Consider the following 19,739-nt stretch of genomic DNA (forward strand, 5'->3'; position numbering starts at 1 on the left):
AATCATGGCAGAAGGAGAAGGAGGAACAAAGGCATGTCTTACATGGTGGGAGGGAAGAGAGCATGTGCAGGGGAACTGCCCTTTATAAAACCATCAAATCTCATGAAAACTAATTCACTATCATGAACACAGCATGGGAAAATCCTGCCCCCATGATTCAATCACCTTCCACTGGGTCCCTCCTGTGACACATTGGGATTATGGGAGCTACAATTCAAGATGACATTTGACTGGGGACATGCCAAACCCTATCAACCTAGGTGTAGAATTACTGTCATGTAATAACACAATGTTTCACTTTTTGAAGCACTGCCAAATTGTTTTCCAAAGTGGCTGCACCATTTTACATTCCACTAGCAGCATATGAGGGTTCTAATTTCCCTACATCCTCACTGATACTTATTGTCTTTTTGATTATAGTGAGTTTAAGGTGATCTCTCATTGTGGTTTCGATTTACATTTTTCGAATGACTAATGGTGTCATATTTATTCTTTAAACAGAAGAAGGGAGGAGAAAGATGAAGGAAAACTGCTCAAGTAGCTTTGCTCTTACCGTGAGGAAATCAAGGTGGCTGGGGAATTATTTGAGTGAGGGTAATCAAGTAAAATCCCATACTACTACTGTTGATAATAATATTACTAAAATAATCAGGACTAGCAATGCCCATTAGTATTCTAAGTGTTTTCATAAACATCTCTAACAACACTTGAGATGCTCATACTTCATAGCTGTATAAAAAACCTGTTTTTCATAAGCTTCTTTAAAGGATTCCTTCAAGGGAGGTCATGTATTTTGATCTCCAGTTACTCTGACATTGAAACATTTATTTTCCTTTTATATTCGACATAGCCATCCATGTCCTCTGTCAGTTTTACTCCAAAAGGGTCAGTTCTGAGACGCCTCTTTCTTTTCTGCTTGACAGTAAGTTCCACCCAGATTCTTTAGTGTTTACTCCTGGCCTGGGACTACTTCCTTCCACTTAGGAACTAAGAGCTGAATACACTTTTAGCTGATTGAGCTTCCATATTAGATAGCTCTTTCAGTAGAGAGCCTGAGTCATTGCATATGAAGCTTGATCTTCATTTTCTCCCTTTTCTTCTTAGACAAACATCTTCAGACAGGTTCGCTGTACCATACCAAGCCCATCCCTCTGATCCATTGCCTCATTCTGAAAGGTCAAAAATGACAGTTGTGAAAGGCATCCCAGAAAGCCAACAAGAAAGCTAAAGTGGCTGGTGTGGTTGGGTCCTAAATGTTCTGCTTTAAGAAACATAGCGAAACTGTCTGGTCTTAGGATTGAAAACTAGTGAACTAAATTTAATCATTAATTTCATTTGTTGTTGATAACATTTGATTTTTTATCACTAAAATATTATTGGTCCATTTATCTTTGGATTGTTTTATTCACCCAACTAATTGGTATGACCTTAGTTGTGTAACTCAAACTTTTCCCACAGGTTTACTGCAAGTTTATCAGCTTTCACCTAGTTTTGCCAGCCCACAGTCAACAGAGCTCCTTATCTGTTTGAATAAGAACAATTTATTGAGTTTGAGCACACATACATTTTGTGGACAACTGAAAAGAAAAACAAGTAAACTTTGAAATTATAAAGCGACTTTTATGTAATTTTAAGAAATGAAAGATATAAAAAATTAGAGTTTGTGCATGATTGTTCAAACAGAAGCTTAATTTATTGTAATTCAATCATATAACCACACCAATTCATCAACTAAACAATATAAAAAAATCAAGTCTCCTGTAATGTTCAAATAGAAATTAAATGGAAGGTTCATATCACAAAAGTAGTATCAGATGATCATCTCAGTTATGATCTTTAGGCAGACACACTCATACCAGACAGACCAAGTTAAGGTTTTTTGCATTAAAATACCAGTTGAACTGGTTATACATTCCACATGATGCAGATACTCTTTAGGGGAAATGGTAATGAGAAAGTGATGTTCTGCCTCACCCACAGGTGTGTATGGAGTAGTATAACATGTTTGAGTTTTGCTGTAGATTAAAAATCAGAAGCGAGCTATCCATAGGAAAAAATTAGAATCACATCCACTAATGGCAAAATATAACAAACAAAGTTAAAGAAGAAACAGTAAAAATAAAAAAGAGATATTACAACAATAAGCTTTCATTAAGAGAAAAAAATGCTGTCATAAATTCTTTTTCACACATTTTCTGATTACACATTTTGTAAATAGCTTGGAGACAGATTTGTATGCTTTATAAGAAGTACATATAAATTGCTAGTTGTGATTTGTGAACTTCTTATTCAGGGATTTAGGGGAATGAGTACTGAAATATCAATGAATGCATATGTATAATGTGTATATTTTTGTATGATTATCCAGAGATATCTGTAATTGTTATGTAAAGTTTACATAGATATCCTATAGATTTTTTACTTAAAAATTAAGAACACATTCAGGTAGAGTCACCACCAATGTCTATTCAAAACCTTTTTTTTTTCAGATGGAAAACAGAACATAGTATTGACACATGATTGTAAACAATGCTGAAGAGAGGCTCGTTCTTTGTAGATTTCACATTTTGTCTCTGTTTTTCATCATTTCCTGCACCTAGGGAGAATGAAAAACAATTTTTTTCCACTTGCAATTTTGGTTTACTTGGAATTACCATATTTTGTTAGGCTAAAATATGTAGAGATTCAAAATACAGAAATCCGTATATTGAGCTGGTGCAATAATTTGTACTTTGATACATCAAGGACATATGTTACAGTCTCTATGGGAACCATTATAAAATATCATGAGGATTGTTAGAACAGTGACCACATTCTGTATAATACTGTCACAGTAGATCCATGTCACAGTAGATCATATATATGTGTCAAAGCCCATAGAATGTACGACACAAAGAAAGAACCCTAATGTAAACTATGGTCTTTAGTTAATAATAATATATCAAATGCTGGCTCACCAATTTGTAACAGGTGTGCCACACTAACGCAAAATGTTAATAATAGGAGAAATTTGTGGTGGGAGATGAGAGAAGGAGATATATGGAAACTGTTCTTTCTGCCCAATTTTTCTATAAATTTAAAACTGCTCTAAAAATAAAGTTTGCTAATTTAAAAAATTTCCCCAATAAAAAACAACAAAAAATAAAAGTAGATAACTTCTAAGCCAGTAGAGGGAAAATGGAATGATAAAAGAAGGCTAAAAGTAAAGAAAAAGAAACATAACAAGTAGGACAAATAGCACATAGCAAAACAAGAGATTTAACCTCAAATATATCTTTAATTGTATTGATTGTAAATGGTTAAAAACTTGCCAGATTTGAGTATTAATGATAAAAAGCAAAAACTCAACTGTATGCTATTTATAGAAAACATATCTGAAACCTAAGAACAGAGGAAAATTAAAAGTAATAAGGATAGAAAAATATAATACCATTTACATGTTAACAAAAATAAATCTGGTATAGCCACAATAATGTTGAACCAAGTAGTCAGAGTACGTGATATACCTCTTTATAATAAATAGTTCAATTTGCCAGAAATAAATAAGAATTCTAAATTCATATGCACTTAATAACATAACCCCAAGCACATATACACAGCAAAAACTGACCGAACTACAGGGAGATAGACAAATTCACAATCATATTAGAAGACTTGAATAACATGTTTAGTAAGCCTGACCTAATGGATACATTCAGAACACTTACCAATGATTGTAAATAAACCTTTTTTTAAAACTACAAAAAATTTATTCACAACTATTAACCATATGCTGTGTCATAAAGCAAGTAAACACATTTCAAAGATTTGATGTTATACAAAGTATGTTATATGAGCAAAGTGCAACTGACTTAGAAACCAAAAGATAACTACAAAATCCAATATCTAATAATTTGTACAAATAATACAATGTCCCCAAACCTATGAGTTGAAGAAGAAATTATAATACATATTAGAAACTATTTAGAACTAAATTAAATGAAAATACTATATATTTAAATTTATGTGATAAAACTTTAAATGCATATATTATTTTTTAACAAGGAGGTTCTGCTTCCTAAATACAGAAAAAGGCACTTAAAAATGACTCCTGCAGATAACAGCTGTATACAATGGACAAAATACAACACCCACCTCACCCGCCACAAACAAACCAATGCAAAAATCAAACCAAACCAAAACATAACTTCCTGAAGGCTCTGGAGCCTAAACAAAGACAGATATATTTTAAAGGAAAGTCTAAACTTGGACCAAGTGACCAAAATGAGTTCTTCATTTTTTCCGCTTTGACCCAATAGAAATCACAGTCATAGACAGCTGTGGCAGTGCAAGAATGCCTAAAATTCTGATAAGAAATCCTGCTGTCTTTCTGTATGGAAGAATCAGGGGAAGTAGCCTGGCCAAATATGAACAGTTTCTGAAGAGTGAGGGAGAACTCTGAAAGGAGAAAAAGATTCTCCAATATTGTGTATGAACTTCAGGCTGACCCCTAGAACATGTACTCACAGGATAGATTCAAAGTAATGTGAATTGATCTGAGCGATGACCTGTTAATCACATGAGGCAAGAGAGAACTTATACTTTGAATTTAAGCATATTAACTGCCATTTAAAAAAAAATCAACATTCATCAGAAAACTATAGCTAATCTCAGACTACGCAATATAATAATAACAATATCCCAGGTTGTCTAAAATTATTCTACTTATAGAAAGCATAGAAATTCACTTTAAATGAAAAAGACAATCAACAGATGCCAACTCTAAGATGATCTGGTGTTGAGGTTACTAGAGAAGCACTTTATTTTTGAGACAGAGTTTCGCTTTGTCACTCAGGCCAGAGTGCAGTGGTGCAATCTTGGCTCACTGCAACCTCCGCCTCCTGGGTTCAAGTGATTCTAGTGCCTCAGCCTTCTAAGTAGCTGGGATTACAGGTGCACGCCATCACACCCAGCTAATTTTTTTGTTGTTGTTGTTGAGACAGAATCTCACTCTGTCACCCAGGATGGAGTGCAGTGGCGTGATCTCAGCCCACTGAAACCTCCGTCTCCCAGGTTCACACCATTTTCCTGCCTCAGCCTCCTGAGTAGCTGGGACTACAGGTGCCTGCCATCATAGGTGGCTAATTTTTTGTATTTTTAGTAGAGACAGGGTTTTACCATGTTGGCCAGGCTGACTTTGAACTCCTAGCCTCAAGTGATCTGCCCACCTTGGCATCCCAAAGTGCTAGGATTATAGGCATGAGCCACTGCACTTGGCTCTAGACAAGCACTTCAAAGCAGCTGTAATAACTAACTATGCTCAATCAAATAAAGGAAAATACACTGGAAATGAAGGAAAGTATAGGAAATAGAAGACAGATAGAAAGTAAAAAAAAAATGAACTGAAGAAACCACATGGGGATCCATCAAGGGAGTGAGAGGACATAGAAAACAGAGAAGAGCAAAGCTGAGCAGCCAGTCACCTGGGACTGGCCTGGAGGCAAAAGAAGCTCCCCAATAAGGGGAAGGGGTGAGAACCCCCAGGGAATCCACACTACCTACAGGGACTTATGCAATCCTAGGTATGGAAGAACACCCATGACTCTCACAGAGCCTCTAGACTGATATTGAAAGTCATCTAGAGTTTCTGCAGAAGCAACACTAAAGTCCACAGGGACACCCACAGGCTTTGGGTGCTGGAGCAGCCTGGTGCAAGCTGCCATAGCCCCAATAAAGGCCACAGTCATGATGCCAGAGAGAGGTCAGATTGCTCCACTCCCAGTCACCAGATAAGGCTCAGTGTCAGCTTCCAGCACAGTGATCCCACACCTGCCTGAACTCTGGCAGGAGACACAGTTCCTGCTTTTCTCCAGGAAGCACCCAAACAGCAGATCAGGTTACTCCACCCACCCCTGCTGCTCCTAGGCAAGTGTAACATGCTGGCTGGGGCTTCCAACAGAGAAGACCTGCCTCTGCCTAAACTCTGTGGGCAGTGCAGCTACGTGTTCTCCCAGGAAGCACCTGGATGGTGGGCCAGATTACTCCACCCAACCGCTGCTCCTAGACATGCAGCACTCCCTGGCTGGGGCTTCCACACAGTGACCATACCTCTGCCTGAACTCTATGGGTGGGCACAGCTCTGTGTTCCCCCAGGATATGCCTGGATAATGGACCAGGTGACTTCATTCACCCCTGCTATTCCTAACTAGGTGGGACTTACTGATTTGTGCAGCTCCCAAGCAAAGGGAAACTCTCAGAACAATGAAAGGGGTGAGACGCCCAGGTTCTCAGGCTGGTAGGGGAGCGGGTGTGCCTCCCTCCACAGGGCCAGTTAGGGAAGGGTATGGCCTGACTGCCAGCTGTGGCTCCATGGCTGAGGGAGCCCTGCAGTCCAGAACACCTAACAAAGGAAAGGCAGGTACAGAGCTAGTGATTGGTGACAGCTACCCCAAACTCCAGGAGTGAACCTAGTTGAGGGAGAGTGGTCATCTCTCTCCCCTCTACTGCAGAGCACTACTGTGAATGTGTCAAAATACGAAAGAGCAGAGGGCTAACAGCCTATCTGCTGGCTACTACTCTTAAGCACCACTACTGGATTTCAGCCCAAATTATAACACTAAAAATATTTTGCCAGTATACAGCATCTGTGAAACCTAAAGTAAAAACCCAGCCACAAAAATCCTGCACAGAGCATTGGCCCTCTGAAAGCAAGCAGAAATGAACTGATTATACTCAACTCCCATCACAGGTAAAGAAACACTAGCCCTCACACATGAGAAAGAATCAATGCAAAATCTCTGGTAATTCCAAAAACCAAAGTGACCCTTTACCTTCAAATTAACAGACTAGTCCCCCAGCAATGGTTTTAAACCAGATTGAAATGACTGAAATGACAGATATAGAATTCAGAATCTGCATGGCAAGAAAGATCATTGAGATCCAGCAGAAAGTTGAAACCCAACCCAAGGAATCCACTAAAATGATTCATTTTAGGAACTGAAAGATGAAATAACCATTTTAAGACAGAACAAAATTGAACTTATAGAATTGAAGAATTCACTTCAAGAATGACTAATACGGTTAGAATCATTAACAGCAGAATTGACCAAGGTGAGGAAAGAATATCAGAGCTGGAAGACCAGTTTTTTGAATCAATTCAGTTCACAAAAGTTTTTTATTTTTTATTTAAAAAAATGAATAAAACCTCCAAAAAAAGTGGGATTGTGAAGGGACCAAATCTATGACTCACTGGCATTCCTGAGAGAAAAGGAGAGAAAATAAACAACTTGGAAAACAGAGTGAGGATATAGTTCATGAAAATTTCCCCAATCTTACCACAGAGGTGGACATAAAAATTTAAGAAAAATAGAGAACCCCTGTGAGATACCATACAAGACAACCATCCCCAAGGCACATAGTCATCAGATTCACCAAGATAAACATAAAAGAAAACAAATCTTAAAGGCAGCCAGAGAGAGAGATCAGGAACCTACAAGGGGAACCCAATGAGGCTAGCAGCAGACCTCTCAGCACAAACTTGGAAAAACCATTACCAGCCACTATAAAAATACCCCAAAGTACACAGACCAATGACACTATGAAACAACTACATTAACAAGTCTGCAAAATTAGCCAGCATGATGATGACAGGACCAAATTCACACATAACAATATTAACCTTAAATGTAAATGGGCTAAATGCCCCAATTAAAAGACACAGAATGGCAAGCAGGATAAAAGACAAGACCCACTGGTGTGCTGAACTCAAGAGACATCTCACATGCAAAGACACACACAGGCTCAAAATTAAGAGATGGAGGAAAATTTACAAAGCAAATGGAAAGCAGAAAAAAGCAGGGGTTACAATCCTAGTTTCTGACCAAATAGACTTTAAACCAACAAAGGACAAAAAAGACAAGGGCATTACAAAATGGTAAAGGGTTTGATTCAGGAAGAAGAGCTAACTCTTCTAAATACATATGCACTCAATACGGGAGCACCCAGATTCATAAAACAAGTTATTAAAGACCTACAAAGAGACTTAGAGCCCCATACAACAATAGTGGGATACTTTAATACCCCACTGTCAGTATTGGACAGATCATTGAGACAGAAAATTAACAAAGATATTCAGGACTAGAACTCAGCTCTGGACCAACTGGACCTGATAGATATCTACAGAACTCTCCACCTTAAAACACCGAATATACATTTTTTTGGTGCCACATGGCACTTACTCTAAAATTAATCACATAATTGGAAGTAAAACACTTCTCAGCAAATGTAAAAGACGTGAAATCATAACAAACAGTCTCTCAGACTGCAGTCCAATCAAATTAGATCTCCAGATTAGGAAACCCACTCAAAACCACACAACTACATGGAAATTGAACAACCTGCTCCTGAATGACTTTGGGGTAAACAATGAAATTAAGGCAGAAATCAAGAAGTTATCTGAAACCAATGAGAACAAAAAGACAACATACCAGAACTTCTGGGATATAGCTAAAGCAGTGTTAAGAGGGAAATTTATAGCCCTAAATGCACATCAAAAAGCTAGAAAGGTCTCAAATTGTCACCCTAACATCACAACTTAAAGAACTAGAGAACTAAGAGCAAGCAAACCCCAGAGCTAGCAGAAGGCAAGAAATTACCAAGCTCAGAGTGAAACTGAAAGAGATAGAGATACAAAAAATCCTTCAAGAAATCAATGAATTCAGGAGCTGGTTAAAAAGAATATATCAATAGATAGACTGCTAGTTAAAGTAATAAAAAAGAAAAGAGAGAAGATTCAAATGAACACAATGAGAAATGATAAAGGGGATACCACCACTGACCCCACAGAAATACAAATAACCATCAGAGAATACTAGAAGGTATCACACCAGATGAATTCAAATTATACTACAAAGCTACAGTAACTAAAACAGCATGGTACTGGCATAAAAACAGACACATAGACTAATGGAACAGAATGGACAACTCAGAAATATATCCATGCACTTACAGTCAACTAATTTTTGACAAAGATGCCAATAATATATATTGGGGGAAAGAACAGACTCTTTAATAAATGGTGCTTGGTAAACAGGATGTCCATATGCAGAAAAATAAAACTACATCCCTATCTTTCACTATATACAAAAATCAACTCAAAATGGATTACGGACTTAAATGTAAAACCTGAAACTTCGAAAATACTAGAATAAACCATTGGAAAAAAAGCAATAGGACATTGATCTGAATGAAGATTTTTAGGTAAGACCTCAAAAGTACAGGCAACAAAAGCAAAACTAGACAAATGAGATTACATCAAGTAATCTCAAGTAATCTAGCCTCATTAAAAAAAGCTTCTCTGCACAGCAAACAAAATGAGTTAAGAGACAACCTACAAAGTGGGAAAAATATTTGCAAACTATTCATCTGACAAAGGATTAGTAACTAGAGGAACTCAGACAACTCAGCAAAAAATAACACAACTTAAAATAAGCAAAAGATCTGAATATACATATCTCCAAATAAGATATACAAATGGTCAAGATGTATATGGGAAAATGCTCAATATTACTAATCATCAGGGAAATGCAAATCAAAACCACAATGAGATGCCATCTCATCCCAGTTAGAATGGCTATTATCAAAAAGACCAAAAAACAAACAAACAACTTAAAAAAAAGAAAAACCAAACCACCAAACAAACCAAGTGTGCTAGTGGAGATACAAAGAAAGAGGAATACTTCACACTATTGGTGTAAATGTAAAGTATTACAGCCATTATGAAAAACATATCAAGTTTCCTAAACAAAACTAAAAACAGAACTACGATATAGTCAAGCAATCCCACTGCTGGCTATTATTTCCAAAGGAAAGGAAATCAGTGTTTTGAAGAGATATCTGCACTCCCATGTTTACTACAGCGCTATTCAAAAGATCCAAGGTAAGGAATCAACCTAAGTGTTTATCAACACATGAATGGATAAAGAAAATGTGGCACATATATATAAAGGAATACTATGCAGACATAAAAAGAAGGAAGTCCTGTTATTTGCAGCAACATGGATGGAACTGGAGGTCTTTATGTTAAGTGAAATAAGCCAGGCACAGAAAGACAAATATTGCATGTTTTCACTCATATGAGATCTAAAAAAGTGGATCTCATGGAGGCAGAATAGATTCATGGTTACCAGAGGCTAGAAAGGGAAAAAGGGGAAGGGAAGATGTAGAGAAATTGGTTATGGGTAAAAAATACAGTTAAAAGGAATAAGTTCTCGTATTTAGTACAGTAAGAAAGCTATAGTTAATATTTTATTGTATATTTCAAAATAGCTAGAAGAGAAGAATTATAATGTTCCCAAAAGAAAAAAAAGATAAATGTTTTAGGTAGTAAATATTTCAATTATCCGATTTGATCATTACACATCGTATATATGTATGAAAATATCACATGCACCTTAAAAATATGTGCAACTATTATATATCAGTGAGAAAAGTACAAAAGCAAGTAAGTTGAACTACTGTAGCTACTTCTATTCAGCATTAATTAAACAGGACATCCCTAACCAGTGTCAGTATTCCAACAGGAAATGGATGGCATACTTATAATAGAATTCAATGAGAGTTTATTTATACATGGGCTATTTGAAAAGAATTAGGCAGGGGGAGTCACATGGGACAATATAATAATCCAAAGCTAGTAGCAGTTGAACTTACTTTAGGGTTGAAGGGTCAAGAAGAGAGAACATTGCTGGAATTCAGAAGAAAATAGTCATATAAAATAAGATACTGTGAGACAGCTTAAGACAGACAGATCAAGGTGACCTCTTAGGGGAGAAAGCCAGGAGAATAAACCTGATTTCACCTTGTTTCCTCCTTATAATCATCTTCCAGGGTTTTCCATTGGCTTAACCCAATTGGAAGTCAGAAGGAATGAGAGCCTGTTGATTTGGTAATTCCAAGTTAGTATTTTTGTGGTAGAGAAGACAGGAAGGTGGATCTGAAGAGTCAAAGAGAAGATATATCATACATGCAATAAAACAAGGAGGAAAAAAGGAAAAGGATTGTAAAGGCCAAAATAAAACTGTTACTATTTACATATATCTGTAGAAACACCTAAAGAATAAACACATACATTATTAGAATTAATAATTTGAGTTTAGTAAGGTTGCTGGATATAAGATCAACAAAAAGCTTAATTATACTTTGTACAAGCAATAAGACAGTCTTGTTTTGAAGCAAAGATGGACAAATATACTATATAATTCAAGTAGAGCAATATGGAAGATATAGTTGTTTTACTAAAAGGCACTTGCTCAACTCGATATCTGACTGGAAGAAAATGAAACTTGACCCCAGCTTACACCCTGCACAAAATCAATTCCAGACCAATTGTGGATATAAATGTGAAAGCAACAAACAAACAAAACTAACCCCCACCCCCTGCTCTTTAAAAAGACCAACCACAAAGAAACTTTCATGAGATATTATGGAAAACTATGGTCGACTGAGTGCTACGGCTCATGCCTGTAATCCCAGCACTTTGGGAGGCCCAGGCGGGCGGATCATTTGAGGTCAGGAGTTTAAGACCAGCCTAACCAACATGGTGTATTCCTGTCTCTACTAAAAATACAAAAAATTTAGTTGGGCGGGGTGGCGCATGCCTGTAGTCCCAGCTACTCGGGAGGCAGGATAATCCCTTGAATCTGGGAGGTGGAGGCTGCAGTGAGCCAAGATCGTGCCACTGCACTCCAGCCTGAGCGACACAGCCCGTCAAGAGCTTGGGCTAAGGGGAAGCTTCTAAAACAGGACACTGAAAATGCTAATCATAAAACTAAAGATGGTTAAATTTGACTATATTAAAATTAATAATTTCTTTTCACGCAAAGATACATTTAAGAGAAATAAAGGGAAGACACAGTGGAAAGACACCTGCAACAAGCATAATTAACAAAGAAGGCATAACCAGAATATATGGAAAATTGTTACTAATGATTAAGAAAAAGACAAACAATGCAATAGAAAAATAAGTATTTCCAAATGGCCAATAAACAAATGAAAAGATACGCAACTGCCTTAGTAATCAGGAAAAAGCAAAATGAAATTGCAATGATATGTTACTATTCACCTATCGAAATGGCTGATGCTAAAACCACTGATAGTAGTAAGCATGGGTAAGGATGTGGAACAACTGGAACTCTTACACACTGCTGGTGGGAACATAAATGGGTATAATCACTTTGGGAAATTGTTTGAAATAATCTACTAAAGCTGAGGAAACACATACCCTATGATCCAGCAATTACTCTTCAAGGTATGCACTCAAGGGAAATGTGTTACCAAAAGACATGTGCAAGAAGGTTTAGAGCAAAAATTTTTGCAATAACTCCAAGTTGGAAACAACCTGAATTCCCATTGAAGGTAGGATACATTATGGTATTCTACACAATGAATACTGCACAGCAGGCTTGTCCAACCTGCAGTTTGTGGGCTACATGTGGTTGAGGACAGCTTTGAATGAGACCCAACAAAAATTCGTAAACTTTCTTAAAATATTATGAGATTTTTTTTTTGCGTTTTTTTCCTCATCAGGTCATCAGCTATCATTGTTAGTGTATTTTACGTGTGGCCCCAATTTGTCTTCCAAAGTGGCCCAGGGAAGCCAAAAGATTGGACACCCCTTTCAATTAAAATGAATGAACTATTGCCACATACAACAGCATGGATCAATCCCAATGACATAATTTTGAGCATAAGAAACCAGATACAATTGATTACATATGATATGGTTCCCTTTATATACAGTTCAAAAGCTGACAAATATAAACACAAGTGTTTCATGATTCAGGTTTAGTGATAAAATTATAGAGAAAAGTGAGGAGGTCATTGCCATAAAGGTCATAAAGAATCCTTTTGTGGGAAGTAATAACTGTGAGGGAAAGGAGGGGGGCTTCTGGGATGCTGGTTATGTTTTATTTATTTTTTTAAAACTTGAATGGTAATCAAAGGTACGTTTACTTCATAAGAATTCAGAGTTGTACGTACTTTGTTCTATACACTTTGCTGTATGTGTGCTGTATTTTACAATAAAGAGAATTAAAAGGTTGTTCTTTTTCTCCAATTCTATACCTGGCACAGCATAAAATTCAGGGGGTCCTCTGGCTTTTCATAGACTAAGTTTTCAGTAATCTGCTGAGAGAGAGCATAAGGCAACATATTATGGCTCTGAGCAAAAGTTATGTGGTCAGGTTATATTTGATGCTATCTCTTCCACTAACCTAACACATACCATAGCTTTTGTTTTTTTCAGAGATGGGTTCTCACTCTGTCACCCAAGATGGAATGCAGTGGTACTATCATAGTTCATAGCTCACTATAGCTTCAAACTCCTGGGCTCAAGGAATCCTCCTGCCTCAGCATCCTGAGTAGCTAGGACTATAGGTGCACACCACTATTTCCGGTTCACTATGGTATTTTGAAGAAATTAAGTAACAGCTTACTTTATTATTACCAATAAAATTAGGCAAATTAAGGTAAAATTTAGAGAAATAAAAATTTAGTATAAATAGCGATTGATATTTTCACTAGTTTCCAAGTTCAAAGAGATAGTGAGAAAGTTTGGAAGAAAATATTTGTTTTGAGAATTGTGATCTTGCTAGATTGAGAAATTAATAAATTATTTGCTTTGAAGAACAGTACGAGAAAAACTTTTTGAATAAAAATTTTAAAACACTGCACAATTTTGCATAGAATCTTCCTTCTGAGACATTTGATTATAAATGGCAAAAATGATGTTCAGTATTATAATATTATGAAAAAGTATACATAAAACTTTAGATACACTTCCATACTTTTGTTGTTATTGAATAAATTAAAGAATTATAATAAAGTAAGCACAATTCTCACTTGCAGGGCATAACAATCAGGCAGATTTCAGGATAAAATATTCAGGTCTATCTAAGGCACCAACGTCATTCCATTATGTGTTTTATAGCTATTTCTGTTGAACACATATTTAATTACTATTTTTTCATATAACAATATTGCATGCATAAGCATTTTTTCTTCACAGGTGAAGAAAATTATAAAATGATTAAAACTACTGTCTCAATGGACGTCTCAACAGGTTTCATCCTTCAGTTTAATAATTAGTAGTTCTTTAATTAAAGCCAGAAACCCAGACATTAGTACTCTTCCAACAAAAAGACATTTGAAAAAGGAAAAGGCATAGACCAAGGTTAATGAAGTAGACATCACTTATCCTTATTTTATGTGAGGAATCTTAGGTTCACAAAAGTTAAGTAATTTTTCCCAAATCACAAAGACAAGAAGTACAAAGTTAGGATTTGAGCCTTGGGCTAACAGATTACAAAATCTGTTCTCTTTCCTCTATGCTCTACTTCTTTACATTCAAAAATTTTCAGTTTAAAGGTTTTCATTTGAGGTAAGCCATTCTTATTTTACACCTTTCTAACCACAAATTCCAGCACCACATACTGAGGTCAATGAGATTTGTAATTTGAAGAATTAGAAGCAATTTTAAAGTATTTCTTTTCCCCTCTAGAGCATGTGGATTCTTAGATGGTTACGAGATTGGTCATCTTTTGAAAGTATAGTCATGTTCCATATAGTGATGCGTTTCAAGATTTTAATGGAGCTGAAAAATTCCTATTGTCTAGTGACGTCATAGCTGTCATAGCTGTCATAATGCCATAGTGCAAAACATTAATCATGTGTCTGTGGTGATGCCGGTGTAAACAAACCTACTTTGCTACCAGTCGTATAAAAATATAGCACATGAAGTTATGACAGTACCTCATACTTGAAAAATAAATGACTATGTTGCTGGTTTATGTACTTGCTATGTGATTTATTTAGAATGTACTCTGTCTACCTATTTAAAAAAAGTTAACTGTAAAACAGCAGGGAGGTTTTTCAGGGGGTATTCCAGGAGAAGGCATTGTTATTACTGGAGATGACAGCTCCATGCATTTATTGCCTCTGAAGACCTGCCAGTGGGACAAGTTGTGAAGGTGGAAGACAGTGATATTGATGATCCTGACCCTGTAGGCATAGGTTAGTGTGTATTTGTGTCTTAGTTTTAAATCAAAAATGTTAAAAAAGTAGAAAAATAAAAGTAAAAAAACATTAAAAAATAGAACCAAGATTACGGAATAAGAATGTAAAGAAAAATATTTTTGTATAGCTGTACAATGTGTATTTTAAGCTAAGTGTTACTACAAAACAGTCAGAAGATTAAAAAATTTAAAAGTTTATAAAGTTAAAAAGCTACAGTAAGCTAAGGTTAATTTAGTTTTGAAGAAAAACATGTTAAAAAAATTTAGTGTAGCCTAAGTGTATTGTACAGTAACATCCAAGGCCTTTACACTAACTCACCACGCACTCACTCACTGACTCGCTCAGAGCAACTTCCAGGCCTGCAAGCTCCATACATAGTTAAGTACTCCATAGCGGTGTACCATTTTTATCTCTCATATGGTAATTTTACTGTATGTTTTCTATGTTTAGATACACAAATACTTCCCATTGTATTACAATTGCCTACAGTATTCATTATAATAATGTACAATACAAGTTTGTAGCCTAGGAGCAATAGGCTATACCATATAGCCTAAGTGTGTGGTAGGCTATATCATCTAGATTTGTGTAAGTACACCAATGTTCACACAGTGACAAAATTGCCTGATGATGCATGTTTCAGAACTCTCAGAACATATCCTCATTATTAGCAACACGGGATGGTATAATACTTCTGCCTGGATTTCCTTTTCCTCTTCTTTTCAATTGATAATATTTTGTCCTTCCTTCCTAGTCTGGCTCTTTAACCTTTGGCCAAGTTTTTCCCTATCAACCAACCTACCTGATCTATAATCCCTCTGAATGGCTTCATACAATGGTATCATCTATTTGGTGTTTATCATTTACTACTTATGGTAACTACATCTTAATGCACTTATTAATTTCTCAATTAGAATATATCCCTTTTTACAGAATACGCCCTTTCTTGTACCTCTTGAAAAACTTACAATTAAAGAGAGGAATTGAGAGGTTTACCTGGAATATTTGCAGAATGTGGTGTTTTTCCATGTATTGGAGTGAAACTTGATAAGGATCTTCATAAACTATAGAAGGGAACCTTCTACAAGTTTGATTGCGTATACGATAACTCTTTCCTTGCTCAATTTCTGAAAATTCATCCTGAAATTTAAATCCCCCCACCAAAGAATCCTTAGTAAACCTGAAGGGCCTAGGAATTGTCGTTATCAGTGAAATCTGATGTCAATGAGATCTTAACACCAGGAGCTGGAGAAAAGACACATTTTTAAGAGAGACTTGGATATTCCTCCAGGTCTCCAGGTGCAATATAATGCACCTCATGTCCTGGGGGGTACCCTAGGCATTGCCAATCAACTTCAAATACTTTTCCCTTTGCAGGGATCTCTAATCGACTCCAAATTCCCGTCTCCTGGTAGAAGCCCAGAGAGGGAAAATGACTTAATATCACAGAGTTAGTTGCAGAACCAGGACGTAAAAGGCAGGTTTCCTGAATCCTGGTTTTTAATCCTTCCTGAACGGCCTTTGGGAGTAGAGAAGGCAATACTCATCCTTCTTTTGCCCTTCCTGAAATTATGGGTCACACATACCACAACATGTGGGTTTTTTCTTTATCCTTGATGCAATATATGCCCTTCCATCGTACCCCTATTTCTACTCTCCAGGCCCCATCTAGATCTCTGATCTCCCAGGTAGGTGTCAAATGCCCATTTAACTTACAGATTTGGTTACTACGGCTTGAGTTTTTTCTTGACTACTAATATGGTTCAATTTGGATGAGATGGAGGGGAGTCTTGGGAAAAGGGCTTGGTCTTTTGCTTGGAAATTACTGGTGAATCTGGCATCAACTGGGTGGTAGGCTGGGGTAGTGGTTGCATTTTGAGTTTCCATTTCAACTGAAAGCTTGGAATTGAGGTCTACTTGGCTGTCCTCAAATTTGCAGGGTTGTACTCTGTAGTCAGCCTCTTTGTCCTTCTTGCTATTGCCTAACTGGGGAAATATCCTGTCTTCAGACTGGCCATGTCTTTCATAGTAAGACAGTTGGTCTTTGTGATTAGCTTGTCTGTCTGCTAAGTGGTCAATCTGGTCAGATTCACTGTAGTCAGCCTTGTCAACTGGAGGTTGATCAGCATTACTATGAGCTTGGTCAATAGTCTGGTGTTCAGCTAGTTCAGTGGCTTTGCCATACACTTGGTGGTGAGTCTTTACAGATGTTTTGTGGTCAACAAGGCCATGCGATCTGAGGTCAATCTGCTCAGAAGTTCCTTGGTCAACCAGGCTAGCCAATCTGTAGTCAGTTTTCACAGAAGTTCTAACTTTGCCTGACATTCTGCGGTCAATCTGTACTGAAGGTCTTTGGTCAGATGGTATGGATGATCCACTGTCAATCTGTACAGAAGGACTTCGGTCAGATGGTACGGATGACCCACTGTCAATCTGCACAGAAAGACTTCGGTCAGATGGTACGGATGACCCACTGTCAATCTGCACAGAAGGACTTCGGTCAGATGGTACGGATGACCCACTGTCAATCTGCACAGAAGGACTTCGGTCAGATGGTACGGATGACCCACTGTCAATCTGCACAGAAGGACTTCGGTCAGATGGTACGGATGACCCACTGTCAATCTGCACAGAAGGACTTTGGTCAGATGGTACGGATGACCCACTGTCAATCTGCACAGAAGGTCTTTTCTCAGATAGTCTGGATAATGTGTATGTAATCTGCTCAGAAGTTATTCCCTCAGCCTTGTCAGATAGTCTACGGTCCATCTGCTCGGAAGCTCTTCTCTGGGACTGGCCTGCCATTTTGCGGTCAGTCTGTTCAGAAGCTCTTCGGTTAGACTGTGTAGATAATCTATCACCAATATGCTCGGAAGTTCTTCTCTCAGCCTGGCCTGACATTCTGTGGTCAGTCTGTCTGGAACCTCTCTGGTCAGATGGCATAGACAGTCTACCATCAATCTGCCCAGCAGTTACTCTCTCAGCCTGGCTAGATAATCTTCGTTCAATCTGTTCAGCAGTTCTTTCCTCGGTCAGGCCAGACACCTGACCATCACTCTGTTCATACTGTACATTATTAGCTTGGCTAGATGCCTTGCCTTCAGTTTGTTCAGATGGTGTTTGGTCAACCTGATCATCTGCTCTAAGGTCAGAAACATTAGCAGGGTCGGATGCTCTGTGGCCAGCCTGACCAGGTGTACTACGCCCATTTTGTTCAGCTACTCCATTGGTAGTTTGGCTAAATATGTTGAAGTTAGCCTGGCTAGGCACTCTTAGGGCAGTCTGGTCGGCTATTCTGTGAGCAGTGTGGTTATCTGCCTTCCTTTCGGCCTGGTTCTTCTGGTCGTCGTCTTCCTGGCCATTAGTGTGGCCAGCACTTGAGGGAGCGGCTGGGCTTTCATGTTCCAAGGGTTCAGCCAGAGCCTCTTGCGGAGGCTCTTCCATTTCCTGCTGCGTCCCTGACTGGTCTAGGTTGCCAGGCACTGTGGGCGGAGCTGAGCTGGGTCGTCTAGGTGACCCTTCAGGAACGCCACATGATTCCCACGGGCTTTGTTCGGGTCTCTGCGCGCGTCAGGGCGAGTGGCCGCCCCGCTGTTGTAAGTGGAGGGATGGCCGTTAGCTGATCCTGCAGGGCGCAGGCGAGCGCAGGGACTACGCCATCTCCTGAGAAGAGGCAATTCCCAGGCTCTGGCAGCTAGAGCTTCTCCTCCCCAAGCCGAGCGACCAGGCCACGGGGCTCCGTGCATCGCCACCTCGAGATTTACCCTCTTCCTTGTTCGCGGAGGTTCTCGGCAGTGTGTGAGAAAAAGGCCCTCTCTCAGGTACTGCTCCCCTGATTAACATCCCCCACCGCACCTCCAAATGTTAGCAGATGAACACACAACCAGCTGCACGAGGACCACAAACCTGAACAGAGGTTGTTGCTATTGCCAATAACTCAAATTCACACTTTGGTACTGAGTTTGTCTCTAATCACAGATGTAATGCACAGTATGATGCTAGACTGGGCGCTGTGCTAAGTAAATAGTCTTGCTAAAGGTTACTCTTCTTTGACTCTATTCAGTGTTGTGGTAACACAACCACATTATATTCTTTTACATTTTTCAGTACTACCTTTACAGTGCCAGTGCTGTTTTCAGTAGTACCAGGAAGTTTAGTCTTACTAACACTAATGCTATTACAATCTTAGGGATCTGCCCTCACAAGAAAAGAATGTAAAGAAAAGAGTTTTGCTCTCCACCCCTAACACACCCCTTGGCAGTTTATTCCTGCAGGAGCGTCCTCTCCCCCATCCAAAGGACAGGTCACCAGTTGTTTTCCATCCCCTTTGGGTATAGCTGTCTTGGCAGTGGAAACTCCTGCCCCAAGGTGTTTTCTTGCTGAATTAGACATGTGATCTATGGCGGGAGAGCCAGAGAGAGGAGAGAAGATCCAGTGAGAATGGGTTCTAAAACTGCACCATCTAGTGGTCTTACCGCAGAGAGGCGAGTTAGAAGGAGGCCAAACCAGAGTTCCAGAAAGGAAGGGAGTAAGGAAAGTGGAGAAAGATACCAGAAGGAATATTTAACAAGTGGAGAATTTGTATTTGATGGTGTCGGCCAGTGGGGCCCAGGTTTTGACATTTGGCCCTCCCCCTTTGCAATCAACCTTAAGAATGCACCTCAGAGTCAGTAGGCTGTCTACTTTCA

The 19,739-nt window shown here is 38.4% G+C and overlaps 2 protein-coding genes across 15 annotated transcripts in view; one reads left to right on the plus strand and one right to left on the minus strand.

Moving 5' to 3' along the window:
* Positions 1 to 19,739, plus strand: part of LOC105470347 (immunoglobulin superfamily member 11) — a 268,851-nt gene that overhangs the window by 34,571 nt on the left and 214,541 nt on the right. The window contains exon 1 of one of the 3 annotated variants that reach the window (XM_011722216.3): positions 18,621 to 18,872. The exons of 1 other annotated variant lie outside the window; for it this stretch is intronic. The gene's annotated coding sequence lies outside the window, so the exon portion shown is untranslated. Of the gene's footprint in view, positions 1 to 18,620; positions 18,873 to 19,739 lie in introns of those variants that run through there. One more of the 3 variants, XM_011722219.2, reaches the window with a different exon arrangement.
* Positions 1,047 to 18,516, minus strand: TEX55 (testis expressed 55). 12 transcript variants are annotated; one of them, XM_071092379.1, is made up of 5 exons: positions 16,768 to 18,516; positions 16,048 to 16,191; positions 13,102 to 13,161; positions 10,838 to 10,972; positions 2,447 to 2,596 (listed from the first exon to the last, which is right to left on the minus strand). In XM_071092379.1, the coding sequence occupies exons 1-4, from the start codon at positions 18,493 to 18,495 to the stop codon at positions 10,856 to 10,858; spliced, it is 2,049 nt and encodes a 682-aa protein (XP_070948480.1). In that variant the 5' UTR covers positions 18,496 to 18,516; the 3' UTR covers positions 2,447 to 2,596; positions 10,838 to 10,855. The 12 variants fall into 12 exon arrangements, 8 of the variants coding, with proteins under 8 accessions (XP_070948483.1, XP_070948480.1, XP_070948479.1 ...); XM_071092378.1 differs by having other exon boundaries at positions 13,102 to 13,164; XR_011620336.1 differs by lacking the exon at positions 10,838 to 10,972 and having other exon boundaries at positions 13,018 to 13,161.

This window comes from Macaca nemestrina, chromosome 2 (genome assembly GCF_043159975.1).
Source record: "Macaca nemestrina isolate mMacNem1 chromosome 2, mMacNem.hap1, whole genome shotgun sequence".
NCBI lineage: Eukaryota > Metazoa > Chordata > Mammalia > Primates > Cercopithecidae > Macaca > Macaca nemestrina.